Here is a 22847-nt window from a genome sequence, read left to right on the forward strand (position 1 = left end):
GCAGGTGCGGGAGGGGGGGTGGAGCGTTGTAAATTGTTGGTGGGTTGCTCACCCAACCCTAACCAAAGACCACATGACTGAACCAATCTTCATTTAAGGACCCCTCCCCCTCATTTTTCCCAAATATTTTTATTATAAAACCCATAGTTTTCTTCACTTATATATATGATTTACAAACAAGAAACAGCAGCAACCCCTTGCTATTAACCCTAGAGGGACCAAAAAACAGACTGTGTTTATCTTTTGTGTGACCCATTGATTCTATGCTTTTCTTAACTTCACTGTTATCTCGTGTTTTTCTTTCTCTTTTTTACTTTGTAGTCTTCTGTCTTAGTTCCTCAACTAAACTCATTTAATTCTCTTCATTAAATGCTTGAATTAAAGACCCTCTTTCCTTCTCTGCAAAATTAGGTGAAGATCGTAGATGAAAGAGAAGAGAGAAGAGAGATGAAAGGGGAAGAGTTAATTTTTGAGGTTTTGCTACTGTAAGTATCTTACAAACAACAAGGGTTATGATGTCTCTCTTGCCTTTTTAACTTATTTTTTCACCTTTAAAAAGATTCAACGACCTCTCAGTGCATTTATGGTGGTGCATCTGATGGTTAGACAGTAAGGAGAGAAAAAAAAAAAAGGAGAAAAAATGGTGCAATTCAAGTGAACAGACTGTCCTTAATAATTGCCTCTCATTATAATTTCACCTATAAATCCACTTTCTCTACTCCATTTTGTACTATCACTCTCCTCTTTTTCTTCTTCTTCTTTCTTTTGTGCTTCATTTCCTTCTCTCTTTCAGATCTTCCTTCACCCTCCATTTTTCTTTCCTCATGAAGCAGCTTTCACGTACGTAAAAGAAAAACAAACCAAAACCCTCATTCTTTTTTCATGTCAAAGTTATTCATTCAGGGGTTCAAGATTTCACATTTCTCTCTTTTTGGAATACTACCCATTTTTGAGGTGAGTTCTTCTTTGCAACTTTCCTGAGAAAAAGAAAGTTTTTTTTTTCTCGAGAAAATATTTTAGTAAGGAGTAGGAGCGGGTTTGTTTTGTTTTAGTTACACCATGGATATATCTACTGCTTTGCTTCTTTTGGCGGCTATCACTGCTTACCTACTGTGGTTCACCTTCATCTCACGGTCCCTACGTGGTCCACGTGTATGGCCTCTATTGGGCAGTCTACCAGGCTTGATCGAGAACTGTGATCGCATGCATGACTGGATCTCCGACAACCTCCGCGCGTGCGGCGGCACGTACCAGACCTGCATTTGTGCCATCCCCTTCTTGGCCCGGAAGCAAGGTCTCGTGACAGTCACGTGCGATCCCAGGAATTTGGAGCACATCCTCAAGACCCGTTTCGACAATTACCCGAAAGGTCCCACGTGGCAAGCCGTGTTCCATGATCTGCTTGGTCAAGGCATCTTCAACTCCGATGGTGACACGTGGCGGTTCCAAAGGAAGACTGCCGCTCTGGAATTCACCACCAGAACTCTTCGCCAAGCCATGGCTCGATGGGTCACTAGAGCCATCAAGCTCCGGTTCTGCCCCATTCTTGAGAAAGCTCAAAATAAAGCCGAGCCGGTTGATCTACAAGACGTATTGCTACGGCTCACCTTTGATAACATTTGTGGATTGGCTTTTGGAAAGGACCCACAGACATGCGCCCAAGGGTTACCCGAAAACGGCTTCGCTTCAGCTTTTGATCGAGCCACTGAAGCCTCTCTTCAAAGGTTTATTTTGCCGGAGGTTTTATGGAAGCTAAAGAAATGGCTTCGGCTTGGGATGGAAGTGAGCTTGAGCCGAAGCCTTGTCCACATCGACAAGTATTTATCCGATGTCATCAACGCACGTAAGCAAGAGTTGCTGAATCAGCAAAAAGACGGGAACCCACACGACGATTTGCTCTCAAGATTCATGAAGAAAAAAGAGTCCTACTCAGACGAGTTTCTCCAACACGTGGCACTTAATTTCATCCTAGCTGGGCGTGACACGTCATCAGTTGCCCTCAGCTGGTTCTTCTGGCTCGTCACCCAACACCCAACAGTTGAAGACAAAATCCTACGTGAAATCTGCACTGTCCTAATCGAGACACGTGGCGTTGACACGTCAGCGTGGCTCGATGAGCCCTTGGGGTTCGAAGAAGTTGACCGATTGATATATTTGAAGGCAGCTTTATCAGAAACCTTAAGGCTCTACCCTTCGGTGCCGGAGGATTCAAAGCACGTGGTGGCTGATGACGTGTTGCCTGACGGGACATTTGTTCCGGCAGGGTCGTCGGTGACGTATTCAATATATTCAGTGGGGAGAATGAGGTCAACTTGGGGCGACGATTGCCTTGAGTTTCGTCCAGAGAGGTGGTTATCAGCTGACGGAAATAAATTTATCATGCATGACTCTTATAAATTCGTCTCATTCAATGCTGGGCCAAGGATATGTTTAGGGAAGGATTTGGCTTATCTTCAAATGAAGTCGGTGGCGGCGGCGGCGTTGCTGAGGCATAAGCTGACCTTGGTGCCCGGGCATAAGGTGGAGCAGAAGATGTCGCTGACTTTGTTTATGAAATATGGGCTTAAAGTAAACGTGGCAAGGAGAGATTTGGGAGCGATTGTTGAGAAGATAATTAGTGAAGAGAGAGAAGGAGAGCTGCATGGTAAATGCAATGGTCAATTGTGATTATTTAGTGTGAAAGAGATCAGAGGCGGATGGGGAGGGGGCGGGTGTTGGTGGAATTGGGTGAGAATATTTAAGGCGTGGTGGTGAAAATTAAACTCACATGGAAGGCGCGTGTGTAGGGGTGGGGAAGGCAAAGTTCTTTTGGCTGTTTATTCTTTCAATTTCGTGTAGGGAAGAGGGCGTGCGAGTGGGGCCATTGAGGTTAAATTGTTCACGGATATTGAGCAAAAGCTCAGGGGGAGTGGAAGGACAAGTTGATTTCACAGGGGAAGGTTCAATTCATAATCATGGCATAACTTTTTAAGCTTCATCATTCATATAAGAGAGAGAGAGAGAGAGGTATTTATTTACAATTTAAATTACTCTTGCTTTTCTTGTAGGGAACCCTTTGAAATTATTCTATAAAATTCTTTAACCTGCTTGTTTGTTTATATGTCTAAAGTTGGTTTTATTAGTATTTTATATTTGATATTTTGTGTAAGCTTGCTGTGATATCTTGATTCAATGAAGTAAGTTAATTTGCTTTGAATAACATTATTGAGTGATGAATATATACTTGGATCAGATAGATGATCTTATTCGTGTTCTTTAAGTTAGGATTGGATCATCAGTCTTGTCCTTATCTCAATTGTCTTCTCTCTCTCTTTTCATGGCTGGCTTTTGTCAATGTTGTAATGCTAACGAGCACTACTGGAGGAGAAAAGGAAATAAATCCTAGACAGGAACCTGGACATCCTCCAATGGTCGACAAATTCCACAAAAATGTAAACATCGAACAGTAAGTATACTGGTGTTTAGTAACCATAGCCAAAGGATAAGATTTGCTGTTAGTACGTATTTTGCAATTTGGTCAATAATTTCTTTCTTTCCCTGTGTTCTCTTTTCTTTTTAAATGGGCCGGGAAAGGTCCACATCTTGACTAGAAGCCTGGCCCAGAAACTTCCCCACGAAAAGTACGAGTGCTAAATGAAAAGCAGCATGATGAATGCATGTACCCAACTTCTAATTATGGCATCAATGATCCAACGAGGGGTTGCTAAAAATGAGTGCCACCGCGATGAGGCCCACCTGGTCTGCCGAGGTATGCTGCGGATTTAGCGACGGTGATGTATTAGGACCATCAGTAAAATTGGTTTCACTTTGGAAGTTCAAATTTAGCACAGGTATCAGCAAGCATGTATTAGAACAAACTTGAAGTTGGTGTAGGGTGTCTCGCTTTTAAAGCATTTTATGGGCAAAGAAGATATTTCATGTGTTGGTACAAAACATTTACCCATAAAGAAACACATAAATTAAATGAAAAAAGGAACTTTGGGCTGAAAACATTTTTCCAGCAAGGTTAAATGTTTGTTTTCAAGTACAAGAGGGCCTTACAAGTTGGTAAAAAGCTTTTGATCATTGGCACTTAGCTGCTTTCAGCTGGGTTTCTTTCACCCGCCCTGGTACGCACGCTCCCTTCTATTACTTCGAAAGTTGTTCTCTTTTGAGTTATGTAGGCTTCCAATCTTCCTAGTTCCTGCTATAGAATTTTCCTAGTCGAGAACCTTCTCTCCAGTTGAAAATAAGTTCCAGACTAATGTGCCTATGATGTATAATGCAACTGACACCTTAAACACATCGTTCCATGAGCCTGCAGAGATGGAATTTCCAGATGTGAATAATAAACTTGGTAGGAGGAATTCAAGAAGAAGATCAACGTCAAGGTAAGCTGAGCGCAGATTCAGACATACCTCGTTGGAGTATGTAGCCAGTTGCAGCTGTACCAAAAACACCAGCCAGCACTCCGGCTGTGTTTGACAGTCCTAATAGAACTCCCTGTGATTGACATTATCAGCTTACTTTCAGAAGAAGGAAAAATACCATTTGTGACAAGAAACATCGTTGATTAAGGGAATTATTTGAAGTAAACTGCACAGAGAATTTCTCTAAAGAAAATGCCTCAAAAACTATAGATATATTGTGGGTGATCAAAATTTCAGTTATCAATCTGTAGTTATGAGTTCTAGCTCTCAACAGACACATCAAACTGATTTTACCAATGATTGGACTAAGTGTTTGGAAAGATTGATTCCATCTTGCACATTTCTACAAAAATAGTAATATATGACAGTACAGTAGGAGCAGAAAAGTACTGAGAGTTTTAATCACAAGTGACATCTCCTGTGGTTATGCATTTGTCTAATACTGCATTAAAAAAAGGATAGCCAAAAGACTCACTGCATAGCGTGGGCCAATGTCTTGGTGATTGGAATAAAGACCAGACTGAGAGAATGCATCAGATCCCTGGCCAGGAGAAAGCATTTATGGATCAATATCTCTGCCAGATTTGACAAATTAGTTAGTTGCATCTGATTTTACAACCTCAATAGAAACCAAACACCCAAGATAGGTGTTCATTTTTTATTTTGGCCAGTCTAAGACAGGAGTTCATCATAAATAAACAAGAGTTTACTGCACATACTGGTTTTCATATATGCTAAAGCGAAGTTTAGGTAGATAAGAAGCTCATACTTGAGGAGGAATAAAAAATGAATATGACATTGCAGCAATTTGAAGCTCAGATGAAACTGAAATCAAACAAGATGATACCTGACTACATGCCATGCACAGCACTGCCATAGCAGGTGTCCTGACATGGCTTAGCTGTGTAAGGAAGAAGGCTGGTCCCAGAAAACCTATCGATTGCATGATCTGCAAAATTAATAGGTTTCAGATAGGATTACATAAAAGGAGTATGAACCGAGTAGTGTCACCATCATTTGACCAACATTTTGACTGAACTACTAAACGGCTTTTTATCTCATCTTAGAAGGTCACTTCTAAATGCCATGTAAGACTTCCACTGTATATATAAAAATGCAGACTCATGCGTGTACTTTTGTTCACTCAATAAGCCAAGTTAACTTTGCAATTTATAAAATTTCTAATATTGTAAAAGTTGTTTGTGATACCATGAGGGAATGATGCATGCAGAAAAGACGACCTGGGGATTGAATTTAAATAAGAATCAGAAGTGTTATAACCAGAGTATTAATCAAATACCAGAAGCTTTATTCTCAAGCATTTAACAACCCCGTGAAATATATTAAATTTTTAAGAATCAAAGAAGAATTCATCCTTGCCTTACGAACTGCAGTTATGGAAAGACCTTTACTCACGAGTGTGTCTGCAATCCATCCTCCTATATTTGCAAAGGCAGCCATAGTCAACCATGGCAATACACAGAAGAGTCCAGATTCAGTGAGGTTGAACTTCAAAACCTGTGAGAACCACCATGACACTGGCCATCAAAAACAAAGGAGAAGGCAAAATAGAGATTTGAATATAATTTTCCAGCTGCTGGCTTAGATTTGTAAACTGTTAAAGGTAAGATAGCTAAGCAACAGCAGCAAGAAATTCAGCAATCAATGATCAGTAAATCTATTCCCCAGCACTACTGGCATGAACTTCTGGCAGGCTAAGGTGTATGCCATGGGAAAGGCATGGGCTGCAACATCAGTGCAGCCTGTAAAGGAGCAGGGAGCCATATACACTGCATGCCTCATAGCCAACAAGGCAACATGTGCTAAGCAGCAACTGTCAATTATCTTCACCTTAATACAAGTCAGAGCCAACATTGATATTCAGATAAAAGAAGATTGCCAATGCAAGTGAAAATGTGAAGCATATGAAACACATGCCGTGGAGTTGATGTCAACTGTAAAGTTGTGTTTTTATTATAGATAGAACAAAATTACATTTGTCAGCAAATATTGTTTATTGAACCACGTCTTAATACCTGATTGTAGTAGGTAGGCATCCATGTCAAGAGAATAAAAGTTCCCCAATTATGGCAGAAGTGAGAGATTATGAGAGCCCAAACAGGGGCTTTCGATAATATTAATCGCCATGGAATGATCTTAACAGGTTCTTTTGATATGCTCCCTCCCATGATTAGTTTCTTTTCTTCTTTACTAAGCTTGGGGTCTTCATTTGGGGAGCTATATGCCTGGGAAGCAACCATAAAAGAGGCAGAAAAAGTTTTCAAAGTGAGTACCAAGGAATGACATCCACATGCAAGTACATTAATTCATTCACCTTTTATACATATAGAATATCCAAAACCAGAATCTTCTGTACTTGTTTAGAGTGTGTGATCCATTGAAAAAAGTAAGATTGGCAGTCAAAAACCTTTTAGTAATGCCTTTCAAAAAAAAAAATTTTCATTAATAATGGAGCAGAAAACTGCTGGCCTTCTAACATGTCCTGTAGGACCATGGTATGAACAGGATCAACTTGTTTTGACCTCATATCTAGCATCAGTCAGCCTAATCACTTACAAATGGTGAGTTCCAGAGGTCAGGTTTTTACATTGATTCTTGTGATATATTTTGAATAAAAGCTAAAGGAATCAGCAACTCACTTTTCTCAGCCATAATGCAAACCAGATACTTCCAAGGGAGCCAAATGAGTAGAATACAGATGGCCACCCAAACTTGTGGATTAAGATAGGAGAGAAAGCCAGCCCAGTAACAGAACCGAGATACATTCCACTGTATACAAGTGCAAGTGATCTGCTTCTCTCTGACACTGGAATCCACTTAGAAAGTAGGTTGTTCATTGCTGGCATAGCCACACCCTGAAAAGAAAATAACTCAAATGGATGAGAATCCCTTACACTCTCTTTCTAGAAAGGTGGGGAACTGTTGGCTAAGTGAATAAGGAAGCATAGACAGAGGCCAGATCAAATATGCATTAATATTATTATAACAAATTGAAAATTATACAGAGTTACATAGGATAAAACTCTAATCCATTTGAGAATGTTTATTTTTCTTTTTCTGTCATTCTTTCATCTACTTCCAACTCATAAGTAACTGTTAATAAAAAAATTCTACCTTCCTAGTGTGTTTGTACAGAAAATAAGAAGGCTGCTTCAGTGAGCATGTGATTATTGAAGGTAGTTAGGTAGTTAACCACAGGACAGTACAGGATAAAAATTAAAAACCAACAAACAAATCAGATCCAACCTCGCCAATTCCCATAAAAGCTCGCATTGTAAGCAAAAATGGAAGTCCAATTCTTGCAGCAATAGGTGTCAAAATTGTAGCTACTGACCACCAGATAACTCCAAAACCTAAGACCAGCTTTCCACCAAATTTATCTGCCCATATGCCTCCAAGAATCTGTATGTTAAAGAAAAGGGCAACTAAAAAAGATTAAAAGAATTTCTAGCATAAACAAACAGTGAATTTAAAAACATATAGTTGTTAAAGTATGCATCAAAATTAGAAGATTGACATATGCAACAATTTTTGAAGCTTGAAACGCTGTATGCTGATGTATTAGCACATCCTCTGTAGAAACATAATCATGCATATTCTATATTTGAGACAGACCTGAGTGAGGAGGTAGCCCCAGAAAAAAGAGGACTGAATCAAACCAACTGTTGCACTGTTCCAGTTGAACTCTTTTGACATGGGGAGTATTGCAATGCTCATGTTTACCTGCAAAAGGCATATATAACACAGCTCAGTCAGGATGCATGTAGAGAAGTTTTACAGTGCTATTGTTCACAATGAGAATTACTCACACGGTCCATGTTGCATAACAGAAATGCTGCAAAACAGAGCAGTACGATAAACCAGCGCTTCGGAAAACTCTGCCACCAAGGGACTGCTTCCTGCATCTCTCCTTCAACTAGAACCACTTCATTGGTTGCTTCTGGAGACGGCAAAGGGTCCACCTTCGCTTCTGTTATGTCATACTCCTCAGACTTATAGTAAGCACGAGTCCTGTTTTTTCTTATTCTATCCTCATCACCTGGCTCAAGCCAACGTCCAAGCGAGGGACTTGAAGAAGAATAACATCCAAAACTTCCTCTACTTCGTTGTTGAGGATAAACTCTGTGAGATTTCTCAGAATGGTGCAGGGACAATGAAGAAATAGGTTGTCTGCCATTACGAGAAATTGATATGGGTTTCAAAGTGTTTTCATCTAAATGAACAGTAGTCTGAAGAAATGGACCAAATGAGTATCCAGATATAAAACCATTTGCCGTTTGACTGCATAACTTTCGATACAACATTTTCCCATGCACCACAGCAACAGCTGATCTCTCTCCCCTGTGAAGTAAGATGGCTTGCTCCCCTCGACATAGTTTACCTGCCATTATCAGAGTTTTACTACAACTCGCCTCAGAACTAACAAATTACATAGATATTCTCAATGTAACCGATGCTTCATTTGTGTACTAACTTAGCATAGAAATTGCCATAATAAGGACAAGGAACCTCATAAGGAATCTCCAAATAGAAGAAACAAATTCATTAAAATCCAAACTACAGCAGTTGCATGTAATACACATTTAAGATAGACAGAGGAGAATCACAGGAGTATCCAGACAGGGCGGATTCCCCAAATTAATGACCAGTAAGAACTTTTACTCCACAGTCCACACCAATCTCATGTCCAACAAAACCATAAACCAATAAAATCCCAATTTAAGTATATTCTAGTATTGCAGAACAATTCCAAGAAGATTTTATGGAAAAAATAAAAATGAATAGGACAAAAAACTGGAATTATTGCTTCCTCATCGATCAATTAATTTCAAACCGTTTATCAAGTAAATCACTATAGTCAGCAGTAAAACAAAACTTTCAAAACAATTTAACGGCAACATCATTTATCAACTCCACACTTGAACTTTAGAATACAAAGTTAAATTCTAATATTGCATGCAATCAAATTTTCATCTAAATTTCATAAATATTCAATGATTCCATGGAATCTAAGCTACTCTTACCCACTTCAAACTAATTCAATGAAATTATTGCCTCCTCATCGATCAATTAATTTCAAACTGTTTTTCAAGTAAATCACTATAGTCAGCAGTAAAATAAAATTTACAATTTAACAGCAACATCATTTATCAACTCCACACTTGAACTTCAGAATACAAAGTTAAATTCCGATATTGCATGCAATCAAATTTCATCAAAATTTCATAAATATCCACTGATTCCACGGAATCTAAGCTACTCTTATCCACTTTAAACTAATTCAAATCCAAAGAGACTATACTTAAAAAAATCAATATGAAATAATTATAACTTTAAGAAAAAAACTGTTACCAGGAGCCAATAAATTAGGGGGGGAAATAAGAACATGCAAGCAACAAATTCACAAGAGAAATGAAAATGTAAAAAAAGCAGCTAAATATTAAGCTCAAACAACTATTGAAATAATCTCCAAACAGGATTGGTATTCAATAAAGGAAGTTAAACAATACCTGAACCGATAAAAGAACCGAAATTCCGGTTCGAAATCAGACCGCCGATAGCCATTGCCAGATAACCAGTTTTACAGTGAAAGAGCTTGAAGCTAAAGAGCTAATTATACCATTTCAGTTCAAAAATCTAAGAAACGACACCGTGTTTAGCTCTTTGTGCCAACGTTCTCCGACTCTGGAATAGATAAACAGAGTTTTCTTTTTTTTCTTTTTTCTTCCTTACAATTTTGTTGTGGAGCTTTTTTCTCTTTTTTTCAAAGCGGGAAAAGTCCCAGTGGTTTTAACATACCGAAGCAAAGGAGGGTCGAGAGTATGACACGTGGCCTATCATCCTCTGAGGGATGAACGGTCCTCAAGAGGAACGGACAGGATTAGGGAAATACCCCTCCATGCAATTCGAAATTACGGGCGAGAAATGTATGGCAGAGACGGTAAATAAGTGGTTTCGAATGAGGGTTTTTGGTAGTTCGGATGAGGAAATCTCAACCGTGCCTCGCCCATCGCTGCAACATGTTGCGTTCGGACAAAAGGCACGCCGGAAAAGGACCTGAAAGGATATTAAAGTGATGCAATTTTCCAGTAATCACTTTTTTATTTAAAAAATCATGCGTGCAATATTCGCATCGTGACAAGTGGAAAGTGTTCTACCAAAAAAAAATCAGCGGAAAGGATATTTATAATGTGGCGGCTGACCCAGGCAAGGCAGGAACAGAAGAACAACAGGTAATTTCCAACCTCACTCTTCCCGCATGAACTTCACTTGTCAATCGGAGTCCGAGGATCAACCCAACCTTAAACAGCAACATAAAACCTCTTATTAACAGTAAACTTTTCAATTAATACTGGTATGTAGCATAGTCCTGCAACTGAATATTGTATTAGTATTGAATTTTTATATTTTTTTTAATTTTTTTTTTTATAATTAAAGAGATGGATTCGAATCTTACTCTTTACACAGAGGATTATGTACCAATCAATGAGCAAAATGCTCGATTCGTATTGAAATTTTATGTTCTTTTTTGTATGTTTTCATATTCTCAATCCAGCACAACCTATAATATAGAAATTACATGTGAAATGTCGAGTGACATTGTCCTGAATGATCATTAAACTGATTAATCAATGCACCCATTTTGTTGGTTAGTACAGCACCTAAGGCTACTTAAGGCCTGCATTGCTGGGGCCTTAAACATGCCCAACTTTGTTTTAATGTCATTTTTCACAAAACAAAATGAGACCCAATTAGGGTGAGCAAAATCACACTTGAACAGGATTTATTTTTTTACTTCGATTAGAACGGTGTTTCGGGTATTCAATAGATTTGTTTTCGTGAAAATTATTATGAGATATTGAGATGAATTAATTAATCATGATTATAAAATCTAATCTTGTTTTGTTTTGATTAAAACAATGTTCGAGATATTTGGTCACTTTACTAGTAAACTTGTTTTTGTAAAAATTATTATGAAATCTTAAAATAGATTAATTAACGGCTATTGTCATGTCAATTAGAACAATGGTCGAAGTATCTAGTCATTTCTCTAATAAATTTATTTTTGTGAAAATTATTATGCTACATTGATATTGATTAACCATAATTGTAAAATCTAATTGTGTTATTGCAAAAAATCATATTTATTTAATTAATAATTTAAAGTAATTTTTGAATATTTATTATAAAATTAAATTAATGATTATAATTAAAATATGTCAAAATTTGTTGATATCCTTTCATAAAACTGAATCCATAAAATTATTATCCATTAAAACATTGACTTCAAATCTTTATATTCATTTTAAAATTGATTAGTTCAACTAATCGATCAAAAATTTATGTTAATTATTCACCTATTTTAATTGAACTGATTATTTTAATCAAATTAACCGTCAAATTGAATAATCAAATTTTATTCATTAAATTGATTTTAATCAACTTTTACTCACTCATACTAATTTATAGATATTTGTAATTTTCTTGATTATCTAAACAAACGTCATCTTTAATAAAAAAGGGAGAGAACTCGTGCAAATACCACCTCTTTCAAATCTAATAAAACTTTAGCTATTTATGATCTCATTATCGAGATGGTTAATAATCCATCAGACATTAGCAAGGTTTACATGAGGAAAGAAATCCAAAGTCTAAACAATTATACATTTAACAAATACTCAGTAAGCCTCTCAGGACTTTTTCTGTTTAGAAATTTATCAAAGGAATCAAGCACCTCATTCTCTTAAACTCAAATGCTTTAAGAAAATCCACAACCCAAATTATTTCTTGGCATTGTACATTGATTCAACCTTACCATCGTTTCCTCCAAGCAACAGATATTTATCCTTCCTAGTCAATCCAGTGCACTCAAACCCCAGGATATCGCCCAGCACCTTCTGCACGTGATTGGCCACCTCAATCGACGATTTCCCTCCGGCCTTAACCGTCATCTCCTCCGGCAAACGATCAAGGAAAGTGACCTCGTACGTTGGCCTAGGATTCATGAAGAAAAAATAAGGGTCCCAAAATTTGACCCCTCTCACGGTCGTACCATAAAACATGTTCTGCCTGCAATTGACCGCCACGGGCACGATCCTATCGCTCAACTCTGCGAACAAAGCACTGAATCGCAACAGGAACTGCTCGCGGCACGTGGTCCCCTCTGGGCACACAACTAGATCACCTTTTTGCAATAGTTCTGAAATTCTAGCAGCATCAGCCGCACGATCACGAGTTAAAGCGACGGCTGGGATTGGAGACAGGAACCTCGAGAGGCGGCTTACGCTGTACGTGACACACGAAACTTTGCGACCGAGTGCGATGGCAATCACGATTGGATCAAGAGCTGAACGGTGATTGCAGACGTAGAGGTTGCCTGGGGTCCCAGGGGATGGAGGGGGAGGACGCTTCCCGCGGATCACGAGGTGGATGCCCAGCATTTCGTATGTGTAGCGTACGATACGCTCTGGTAAAGGTAGATTGAAGTAAACGCGAACGATGGATAGGATGAAGCCAAATGGCAGCCACATATAGGTGATCAAGGCATTGAGCGGGTCCGGGCGCTGGACAAAGCGACCATCATGGAAGATGATGCGGCTCTTTAGGCGATCAAGAGGTACTGGTGTTGCTGATTTGCTAGGGTGCACCATGTAGCCCTCCTGTTTACGTACATCGCAGCAATAGTTTATCACAATTCATTTCCCATCAAAATTCATAAATTTAATTAGCAAAATTGACACTTGGACAAATCTAAGACTTATTAAGGAACTATACCCCTAAACATTAAATAATACTACAATAATTACATGCCTATATTTAAATGAAAATTTTAAGCTTATAGCTTTAGATAAAATGATTCAATGATAACCCATTTATCTTTGCGTCCAAAAAGTACATAAATTTATGGGGTGGTGCAGCTAACTTCTGCTGGCGGGCCGTTGAGCGGAGTTAAGACTGTGGGTCCAATCGAACTCATTCATTAACCGAACCCCAAGTGTTTGCTGTCCGGCCGCCACTTCACTGATCGAATTCGAAAGTATTTTCACTTCAAATTGTTTAGGCTATTTAAGCGTAATGGACAATATTTATTTTACTCGTACATTTAATTTAATGGTTACTGTACCTGTCTTCGTTCAAATAAATAAATTTAAATTCTCCTTCTTTCGAATAAAAAACAATATTTATTTTCTTGTACCAAAAAAAACAAGACTACCGACCTTCTTAGGCTAATTAGAGTGGTCTAAAGGGTAATAAATAAATGAAAGCAACAAGCAATTTAAGATCATCAAGTTGCACCTACCATGAATTTAATGATATATATAAATATGTTTAGCAAGATTACCACGTTAACTCTTCACTTATTTAAAACAAAAAGAAAAGAACATTAATTATTCTCAATATTGAGAAAGAGAAAAAGAAAAAAGGAAAAATCAAAGAATCAAAGCTTGATATATACTACTAAGCATCCGTAAACATATGAAAGTCATGAGATTGATGTAATATGTTCAGAACAAGTACCAGTAAGTAGCAAGAAGACGAACCTTGCAAATTGACATGAAATCATGATCAGATTCACGGTCTCCGATTCCAAGATCAGGTGATTCCTCTCCAAACTCCTTCAAAATGGCCAGTCTCTTCAACTCCGAGACTAAAACCCCAGGCTTCTTGACAAACCCCGTGGCCTTCTTTGTTTTGGGGTTCACTTCAATTTCTGTGCCTAAAACCTTGTCTCCACCGAGAAAATCCTTCACAAACGGCTCCACCATGAACGTCGGATTCGCCGTCACCACCACTTTCCTCTTACATCTGTCAAACACCTCGAAACTTTCCTTCCTCACATTCGCAGCATAAAACCTATCCAAATTATTAACATAAAAAAAACCTCATTAACTTAAGTAGAAACTACTTCTAAAAGTTTATTATCGATTAAGTTTGACTATCTTTAAAATGATTAAGATTAAGGTACGAATCTATTTTGCTTTTTTGATACCTCGGAAGAACAGCACGGGAGACGAGCTCGATGTCGCGGATCTTGAGTCCACCGAAGGAGATAAATATGAGGATTTGGATACCAATAGCTTCGGAAATGAAGAGATAAGAAACAATGACCAGAGGCAGAGAGAGAAGAAGGATAAGACCTCGAAGGAGGCTTCCAGCTTCGACGGCGACAAGCATGAAGTAAGGAAAAGAGCTTCGAGAGATTAAAAGCGTGCCGTCGAGGTCGGCGGCTATCGATTCGTACGTCGAACCTTCGCATTTCGTTATCGAAGGAAAGCTTCGCCCCGATTTCGCTGGAGCCATTTTTCTTCTCTCTTTTCCCTTGTCCCTTTTCCCTATTTAATTGTTCTGTTTTCCTCTGCTCTTTCAAGGGGCCAAGTGAACGCCTCTGCTCTTTCAAGGGGCCAAGTGAACAGGCGTTGGGGTAGGAGAGAGGGACGTTGTGTTTTAAATGTGGCGGTTGAAGTATGAAATTACGATAATGGGTCTGAGATTATGGCGGGTCAGACACGCAGAGTATTTTTTGAAGTGACTGATATACCCTTCATATATAAATCAAAAAAAGTTCTTGAATATTTTTTAACAAAGGCAATATATTTCCATTACTTTTCTGTATATCCAAGAGTTTCTATTGAACAAAATTTACAAATCTTGTCTAAAATACCAAGTGGTTAACTTTCAATAAAAGAAAAGAATGCAAATTTTGACGCTAGAGCCAAATCAAAATTACAAAATGGAAACATCTACAACAAAAAAAAAAAAATTAACCTTTTACCTTAAACGACCNATTTCCTTTTTACCAAGCCAAGCAATATACCAAATCCGATACTTTCTGTTTATTTACGAATCTCTTTATCCTTTTTATTCTTAATCTATTTTAATTTACATTCTTTTCCTTTATCGTAATAATAATAATGTATTCAAGATTTTATATTAAAAATGACAAAAAAAATAATTATATATCTCACATTTTATATATATATAATAATAAAAAAATTAAAAAATAAAAGTGATGAGTTGGCCACCACCTCCCCTCTGTCACTACTTCAAGTATACATGTTAACTTGCTTATAATTATATTTACATCTACCATCGCTGCCTGTTGCTTTTACTACTGTAACTTTTCCTTCCACTGAACACTACCTTTCCAGTCTTCATCATCATAATCATCATTAACATACTAAATATTATTATTTTGTTAATAAATAATTTAAAAAATTAAAAATATTTAAATAAAAAAATTTTAAAATTTTTATCTTTACGTCTTTATAAGATGACACTTTATGATTAAATAATATTACATAATTATACTAATAACACTATACTTATACATAAATAAAAGGGTAATTTTGCTTGGTAATTTTTTTTTTTTTTTTGTTGGAAGGATCTCTATATTCTAGACTGTGTTGAGCTGATATGGTAAAACCATGCTTATAATTAACTAAGCCAAAGGTGGCTCTACCACCGCAAAATAAAATTAGATATATTTTAGATCAAAGATTGGTGGCCCGACAGAACAAATATTTGACCTATATTTCCTAATTAGATTATAAGCTCAATTTTAGTTACTTGTTGGAACCGACGGAACAGTTGCCTTTGAAAATTAAAGTTCTCTCTTCTTCCTTATTATTTTTTTTTTATTTGGTGTCATCTGCCAGACGATTTGACTTGAAGCTAGTGTGAGTTAAAAATAAAATAAAAAAAAAAGTATTTAAAGGCCACATGATGAAATTAATACGTGAAAAGGACCTATTACAAAGTGACATGTCGGCGAGCGATCAAATTTATTGCCACTGCAATTTGTTATTACATGGATGAATAATTTTGTTTTTTATTTTATTTCATGGCGTCTCCCTATTGGTCTTTGCATCTTGAGAGCATAGCAATAATTTCTTGCACCAGCATGGTTAGACTTCGTAGAAATTAAAAGTTAAACGGGTATGGTATTGTTAAATTATAATATTATTCATAATGTTTTTTTTTATTTTATAAGAAAATTTAAATAAATTCATATTATTTTTTCCCTTTAATAAATTCTTATACTATTATTTTAAATTAAATAGATTTTTATAACAAATTATTAATTTATTTTCCTAATTAAAATATTATTTAGTTTTAATATTCATATACCATTGGCATGAAAAGTAAACAACATCATTTGAACATAACATCTAACTATTTATTATAATAAGCTAACATGTCATGTAACATAAAAATAATAAAAAACGTTTTAATTATAATTAGTTATTTATTAATCATAAGTAGAATATTAGTCGTAAGACAGAATCAAAATGTTAGAAGAAAATGGCAAGATAAGGAAAAAGTGGACATTGAAACTAACGTTTTAATGTCGTTCTTTTGTCAAATTCACATGATATTCTTAGTATATGAAATAACTGCATGAAATAGGAATGTTGGATAAATCTTATAAGCAAATATAAATTAAATTTTATGGGAGTTGGCTTGCTAGAGTTGGTTGGAGTAGTTGGAAATTCCAGGAGTTTCAAATGGGGTTTTTCTGTCTTTATAGGTGGCCTTACATTCTTAATCCAAGCAAGTAAGAATTTGATTACGTGTGGGAAAAATAAGGGATTTTAGCAAGACTTTTGTTGGAAACAGTAGGAGAGTCACTCTCATTGCTTGCTTTTCCATTTCAATTAATCAGAACCCTTATGGCCTGCATTAAAAGACGTGTTAATGTTCAAAATCGGAATAAGTTTAGTCTTTCTCAAATGTCCCATTCCCTTTCTCAATTTCAAAACAGGCAAAAACGTAATTTTTATTACGAGCTGCATTTTCGGTTACGGAATTGATTGGAGTTAGATGGAAAATAGACTAAATTGTCAACTAGAATAAAACCCTTCATCAATATTTCCCACAGTTCACATCTCTTTTCAAAAGTGAGCCAAAACGTGAAGCCAGCAACGTTTAGCACTTCACGGGCATTAAAAAATCTTTGGGATGTTGTCCAAAGATCAGAGTTATTTAATGAATTAATCCAAAATGGGGTGGAAGGGTCTTGAATTTAAGTTGTGATGTATTTATTGGTGGAAATTAAGAGCCAAACCATATGCAGAGATTTGAGGGATGGGAAACTGGGTAGGTAGATGCAGCCACCAACAACCTCACCCATAAAATGTTGCCCCCAACATCTTATTTATGGTGTTTTCTTCCTGCAATTATGACTAGCAACTTGTACCTGACTCATTGGCCGAACATTTACACTGGACAGTTTTGGGCTGTCTTCGAGCAGTAATTGAGCAAGAATTGAGGCAAATTCTTCAGTTTATGGGTTGAGTTGATAGAACTCATTTTGGGTGGCTTTCAGATCAACCCAATGTTCCTTATAAGCTAGGGCCCATAAATCAGTTCAGTCATGTGCGGACAGCAAAGGTTTGCTTTGTTGGAGACTTAACAGAAACGCAGACTGAAGTGATAAAAGACACTTCTTACATTGAGAAAAAAGGTTGCTGATAGTAGGAAGTCAAACATCTTTATACACAATCATGATTTCCCCGATTCCCAATCTGGATACCAGAATAAGCTCAGAGTACATACCATTAAACACATAATACTAGATAAAAACCAAAAACCATGATTTCAAGCTCTGGTCTTAAATGGGATGGCTCGGATGACTATTTGGTGGTAAAGTGCAGCAAGTGCAGCCCCAATGAAGGGTCCAACCCAGAAGATCCACTGACAAAGGAAAAAAAATTGTTTATGAAATGTAAGCTATTATCTCAAGCATAAATCAAAGAAAAAAAATTATATGTCAATATGGTTATATATTTTAAACTTACATGGTCATCCCAAGCATGGTCCCTATTATAGATGATGGCTGCTCCAAGGCTCCTGGCAGGGTTAATGCCTGTTCCTGTGATTGGGATGGTTGCCAAGTGAACCAAGAACACTGCAAAGCCAATAGGCAGCGGGGCCAATATCTGCAAATGAAATAATCCAATGATGTCAACAGCCAGCCTCCTAAAGCAAACTGAAATAGGAAAACAAGGACAACAAGCTAGAGTATAGTAGGAAGCAGAAGGAGATAGTTTTATGGACCTAAAATAATTTGCTTTGTGCTAGTCACAGTGGACAGCAAGAAAGATTTATAGCATTGTTTAATTCACTGCCACAAATGAACTTGTCTGCACTAATGGTCCTAGAGTGATTCTCCCTAGGAAATAGAACTAGATGCAGCAACACAATTTAACTCAATATGGAGCCTAGACCATTAGGTGTGTTAACCTTATCTATGGTTCGATTGGACTATCATAGAGCATGAAGTTGCTAAATAACAATTTGGCTAATTTTTTCCCAGAAGTGAAGTCGTCACTTACAGAGCATGACCAAATAAAGATAGTAAAATGGTGGGGTAAAATGCTCAAAATTGAAATTCTCAAAGTCAATAACATTAAGTCATGCACCCAACCATCTTTGCAAGCACACCAAATTCACTAGTTTACATAGCCCTAGATAAAATAAACCACATATCCGCATTTTATCGTGATCAGAATAAATGTGGTATCACTAATTTACATTAAATGTACTCATTCACCTCAATGGACTGTAAATGATGAAAGGGGGTGCCTGCCAACATGTGGTTAAGATTATCAGAGATCAACTTTACTCTCTCACACACTGAACACTACCAATGTCATTCAGAAAACTTTTTCCATAATTCTTAACAAGAAGTTAGTATATTGATGAGGAGAGTTCATCGGAAACCTATTGCCAAGATAGACACATTTGCATGCATTATCTGCACCCCCACTTAAATTTGGATAAAGGTACAATATAATTTGAACCGCCTAGTGAAATTAACATTTACAATTACATTCCTATTTAGTCAACTCAACTGCATAACTAATATTCAGCCAAAAGAACACTTATATATCAGATATCAATGACATAAGGAGATTGCTATTTTTTTTTTTGAAAAATTTACGAAAAATGCTTTAAACTAGCTATAAATCATAGAGATTCAATGTATATGTATTACCTACTTCCCAAAGTAAACTAATCTCCTATTTGAAACCTTAACTTAAAACCAGCATTGGGAACAACTAAGCAAAGGAAAAGTACACTTGCTTATAGAGGAGAAATACTTACAGGGACATGAGAGTCTCTTGCATTTCTCTTGGCATCAGTTGCTGAGAAAACAGTGTAAACAAGCACAAATGTACCAACAATCTCAGCTCCAAGGCCATCCCCCTTGGTGTAGCCATGGTTCACCACGTTGGCTCCACCACCTAACACCTCATACCTCGATGGCTGGAATCCCTTCACAACCCCGGCACCACATATAGCGCCAAGGCATTGCATTACAATGTAGAAAATGGCTCTGGTCAGAGAGAGCTTCCTTGCCAAGAAGAGACCAAATGTCACAGCTGGGTTGATGTGTCCACCTATCCAGAGCATGAACATGCAAAAAGTTAATAAAAATTACCTGAAAAATTTTCGAGAACATGTTGCAGAAAAGTCATCAACTCTCTCTGTTTAGTTACTAGACAAAGCTGAGAAAATAGAGTTTTGAAAAGTCAAGACTTTTCCATGTTTTGGGACCCAAGCAGTCCCTAACCGCCATTTTATGACCCAACTGAACCTACTATGTACTGTAACAGTTCGACTCACCTGAGATATAACATCATGACAATATAACGAACGAGACCAGCTTTTTGCTTCCCCCAATTCTTTCAACAATTAAAGAATTCTTGTGAATCACAGAGATTCAAACAAAACAAAACAGACTGTGAAGCAAAAACACATTTTTTTTTCCTTTTTTCTCTCAGCACCCAACAAGGTTCAAGGAAATGGCCAATAAAATATACAAATTTATATCAAAGTGATCAAACACAACAAACAAGTTTCAAACTTTTTGTAAAATTATTTTTAGCGTAGAAATCGAATGATATCCGAAGAAACAAGTCACATGCAAGAAAAAATAGTTGGTGAGAATCTTTTTCCTTTTCTTGAGAAGGAAGGAAGAATTCAGCAATGACAAAACAAACAGAGACAAAGAGATAAGTGATCTAACTAACCTGAGATACCAGCAGTGCAGTAAACAAGGGCAAAGATCATGCCACCAAAGGCCCAAGCAATGCCTTGGATACCAACACTGGCACACTTGGTAGGTGCCCTATTAACACCCATGACAGTCAAGACTGTGATGTAAAGGAACAAGAAAGTTGCTACGAACTCAGCAATCCCAGCTCTCCAGAAAGACCATGACTGGAGCTCACCAGGCTCAAACAGTGGAGCTGGTGGTTGCTCCTTGTAGTCCTTGTCTGTCTGTGCTGATGTCCCTATGGGTTGCCTCTCTGTGAACTTGTTTGCTCCCAGCTTAACATCCTCTTCTTTGCCTTCCATTCTTTCCCTTTTTTCTTTTGGTTTCTCTAGAAATTTGGCTTATTTTTCCTCTCTGGGTAATGGAGAAAGGATCAGAAGCTTGACGATGGAGTGAGAGTAAGGATAAGGTGGCGAGAATAAAGTTATTTATAGAATGCTGACACAGAACGCAGAGTAAAGTTATTTTTACTTTATTAAAAGTAAAAATAAAGCATAAAAAAAAATAAAAGTAGGAAACATAATGGCCAGCCTCGGTGCTTGTAAAAATAATGGAAAAAAACTTATCAATTTCTTAACTTTTGACATAAGAAATATATAATTTCAAGGATAATTATGACCAAGAGAAACTAATTACTCCTAATTCCCGGAAAAAATGATAAGAAAGTGTAGTTCTGTCCGTGGGCTAATCCATGGACGTTTCTGCAAAGTACCGAAAGTACGCAGTAAGGGAATTGTCGTGACGTCATAATGTTCCGCTCTCTTTCTATTTTTCTCCATAATTAGTAATTAGCAAACTAAAAAAGAGAAAAGAAAATAGGGAACGACGTCGTATTCTAAAGTCATTACAACGACAAAAATGAGTGATAAAAAAAGGGCGTAGGGAATATGTGGAAGAGAAAATTTGGCCGTTTGTGAGACCGTTGAGAGCGTGACAGACGTCTACGGTTTCAAAGGCATCTAGCCTTCCGACGGCTCTGTCATGCAATTTAGCCAACGGCTACACACTCTTAATTTGTGAGGACGAAATTAAGATAAACAATCGGCAAATCCCAAGACATTTTATTTTGTTTTTTGATTGTGAAGAAAAACCAAAGGCTCTTTGCCTCATCAAGGTAACTTCAAACTTAGGCATGTAATAATTGCAGTGGCTTTCACGAGAATGGTGACAATGGGCAGGTGGTAGTGACATGTGACCTAAGTCACCTAACAGGCCCATTTCCTTTGCGGGGCTGCGCTGGGGCCATCATGACATCTTGGACCCTTTCCTCGAACCGAAACTGTCAAGATTTTCTCTCCCTCAATTTTCTGCCTTGTTAATTATGTCACGTCTAGGAAAATTTTTTTACGAAGCTTATAAGGTTAGTTTTTTAAAAAATATATAATAATAATAATAATAATGACCGGGGATACATGCACCTTATTTAGAGCCGTCCAACCACATTTGCTGTCCACGAGTAACTCATCGGACGGATTAAAATAGTCCTAAAAAGTAGCATATTCTGGTCACTTGCCTTGGAAGCAAAAACTGTCCAGAAATACAAGTTGTGTCTTCTAGTGCTTTAAACCAAGTCAATGACCTGTACGGTGAACTGGAATATCAAAATTCTGGTTGGAGAGGATAAGATTATGACTGTTGTTTATTATAAAAATAAATAAATAAAAGGAAAGTTGCGGCGAGGAAAGTTCCTCTGTGGGTCATGAACGAGCACGATAACACTGATAAACAGATATACATACAGTATATATATACATATAGTATATATTTGTATAACTTAGATTTTTGTTAAAATTAATTGAAATATACTGTAACAAGCTCATTATCTGTTGACCATTTTTGTGTTTTTTTTTTACTATTAGTGCTTTTTTAGTATAATTAGACTGAAGTTTGGATACTCAAATAAGGTTTTTAGTAATTAAAAGATTTATTTCATTGACTTAAAAACATATAAATTTATGATATTTTTATAAATTATAGGTTATGCTTCAATCATCTTATTGACTATTAAAGTGAAAAGTAGTATTGGTCAATATATTGTCATTTTAAAGATTTAAAAAAAAATTAAGATTAATTTGATTTTTGTTATAATTAATTGAAATATATTTCAATATGTCAATTATGGATTAATGATTCATCGAGAGAGAATTTCGACATTATATTTTTACTAAAGTAATATCAATAAATGTTAAAATCCACATAAAATTAGTAAAGAATTTATATTTATTTCAATAAAAAAAATGATATCGCGATAAACTAATGGGCAAAGCCCATTTTGTAATAAACTAAAAAATGATTCAAACCTGTAATTTCAAGATTGAAATTGGATTGTCAATATCAAACCCAATATATTGTGG

General features: G+C 36.8%; 4 protein-coding genes across 8 annotated transcripts; 1 reads left to right on the plus strand and 3 right to left on the minus strand.

The window, feature by feature from the left end:
• Positions 554-3196, plus strand: LOC18614125 (cytochrome P450 86A2). Of its 2 annotated transcripts, XM_007051715.2 has the most exons (2): positions 557-954; positions 1173-3196. In XM_007051715.2, exon 2 carries the CDS (start codon positions 1204-1206, stop codon positions 2665-2667), a length of 1464 nt encoding a protein of 487 aa, XP_007051777.2. In that variant the 5' UTR covers positions 557-954; positions 1173-1203; the 3' UTR covers positions 2668-3196. The 2 variants fall into 2 exon arrangements, with proteins under 2 accessions (XP_017977637.1, XP_007051777.2); XM_018122148.1 differs by having other exon boundaries at positions 554-3196.
• On the minus strand, positions 3859-10472 carry LOC18614126 (ascorbate transporter, chloroplastic). 4 transcript variants are annotated; one of them, XM_007051716.2, is made up of 11 exons: positions 9941-10450; positions 8240-8811; positions 8046-8153; positions 7677-7832; positions 7070-7285; positions 6446-6655; positions 5790-5927; positions 5257-5358; positions 4885-4950; positions 4398-4482; positions 3859-4297 (listed from the first exon to the last, which is right to left on the minus strand). In XM_007051716.2, exons 1-11 carry the CDS (start codon positions 9993-9995, stop codon positions 4200-4202), a joined length of 1806 nt encoding a protein of 601 aa, XP_007051778.2. In that variant the 5' UTR covers positions 9996-10450; the 3' UTR covers positions 3859-4199. The 4 variants fall into 4 exon arrangements, with proteins under 4 accessions (XP_007051778.2, XP_017977628.1, XP_017977618.1 ...); XM_018122139.1 differs by lacking the exon at positions 9941-10450 and having other exon boundaries at positions 8240-8600; positions 8698-8785; XM_018122129.1 differs by lacking the exons at positions 3859-4297; positions 4398-4482 and having other exon boundaries at positions 4892-4984; positions 9941-10457.
• Positions 11964-14868, minus strand: LOC18614127 (probable glycerol-3-phosphate acyltransferase 8). Its single transcript, XM_018122163.1, has 3 exons — positions 14422-14868; positions 13973-14285; positions 11964-13090 (listed from the first exon to the last, which is right to left on the minus strand). The coding sequence occupies exons 1-3, from the start codon at positions 14730-14732 to the stop codon at positions 12212-12214; spliced, it is 1503 nt and encodes a 500-aa protein (XP_017977652.1). The 5' UTR covers positions 14733-14868; the 3' UTR covers positions 11964-12211.
• On the minus strand, positions 17855-20912 carry LOC18614128 (aquaporin PIP1-3). The gene is made up of 4 exons (XM_007051721.2): positions 20468-20912; positions 19539-19834; positions 18230-18370; positions 17855-18125 (listed from the first exon to the last, which is right to left on the minus strand). Exons 1-4 carry the CDS (start codon positions 20793-20795, stop codon positions 18030-18032), a joined length of 861 nt encoding a protein of 286 aa, XP_007051783.1. The 5' UTR covers positions 20796-20912; the 3' UTR covers positions 17855-18029.

This window comes from Theobroma cacao, chromosome 1 (assembly GCF_000208745.1).
Source record: "Theobroma cacao cultivar B97-61/B2 chromosome 1, Criollo_cocoa_genome_V2, whole genome shotgun sequence".
Taxonomy (NCBI): Eukaryota; Viridiplantae; Streptophyta; class Magnoliopsida; order Malvales; family Malvaceae; genus Theobroma; species Theobroma cacao.

Excerpts from the sequence above, each read along its gene's own strand:
- LOC18614125 (XM_018122148.1), top strand. The coding sequence starts at position 1,060 with ATGGATATATCTACTGCTTTGCTTCTTTTGGCGGCTATCACTGCTTAC.
- LOC18614128 (XM_007051721.2), bottom strand. The coding sequence starts at position 20,795 with ATGGAAGGCAAAGAAGAGGATGTTAAGCTGGGAGCAAACAAGTTCACA. Across the intron at positions 19,835-20,467 it reads CTGCACTGCTGGTATCTCAG|GTGGACACATCAACCCAGCT; the intron begins GTTAGTTAGATC and ends TGCTCTGGATAG. Across the intron at positions 18,126-18,229 it reads ACCATGCTTGGGATGACCAT|TGGATCTTCTGGGTTGGACC; the intron begins GTAAGTTTAAAA and ends TTCCTTTGTCAG.
- LOC18614126 (XM_007051716.2), bottom strand. The coding sequence starts at position 9,995 with ATGGCTATCGGCGGTCTGATTTCGAACCGGAATTTCGGTTCTTTTATC. Across the intron at positions 7,286-7,676 it reads CTTTTATGGGAATTGGCGAG|GGTGTGGCTATGCCAGCAAT; the intron begins GTTGGATCTGAT and ends TTTTCTTTTCAG. Across the intron at positions 5,359-5,789 it reads CCATAACTGCAGTTCGTAAG|ATCATGCAATCGATAGGTTT; the intron begins GCAAGGATGAAT and ends TTAATTTTGCAG.
- LOC18614127 (XM_018122163.1), bottom strand. The coding sequence starts at position 14,732 with ATGGCTCCAGCGAAATCGGGGCGAAGCTTTCCTTCGATAACGAAATGC. Across the intron at positions 14,286-14,421 it reads TCCCGTGCTGTTCTTCCGAG|GTTTTATGCTGCGAATGTGA; the intron begins GTATCAAAAAAG and ends TAATTTGGATAG. Across the intron at positions 13,091-13,972 it reads ATTTCATGTCAATTTGCAAG|GAGGGCTACATGGTGCACCC; the intron begins GTTCGTCTTCTT and ends GTACGTAAACAG.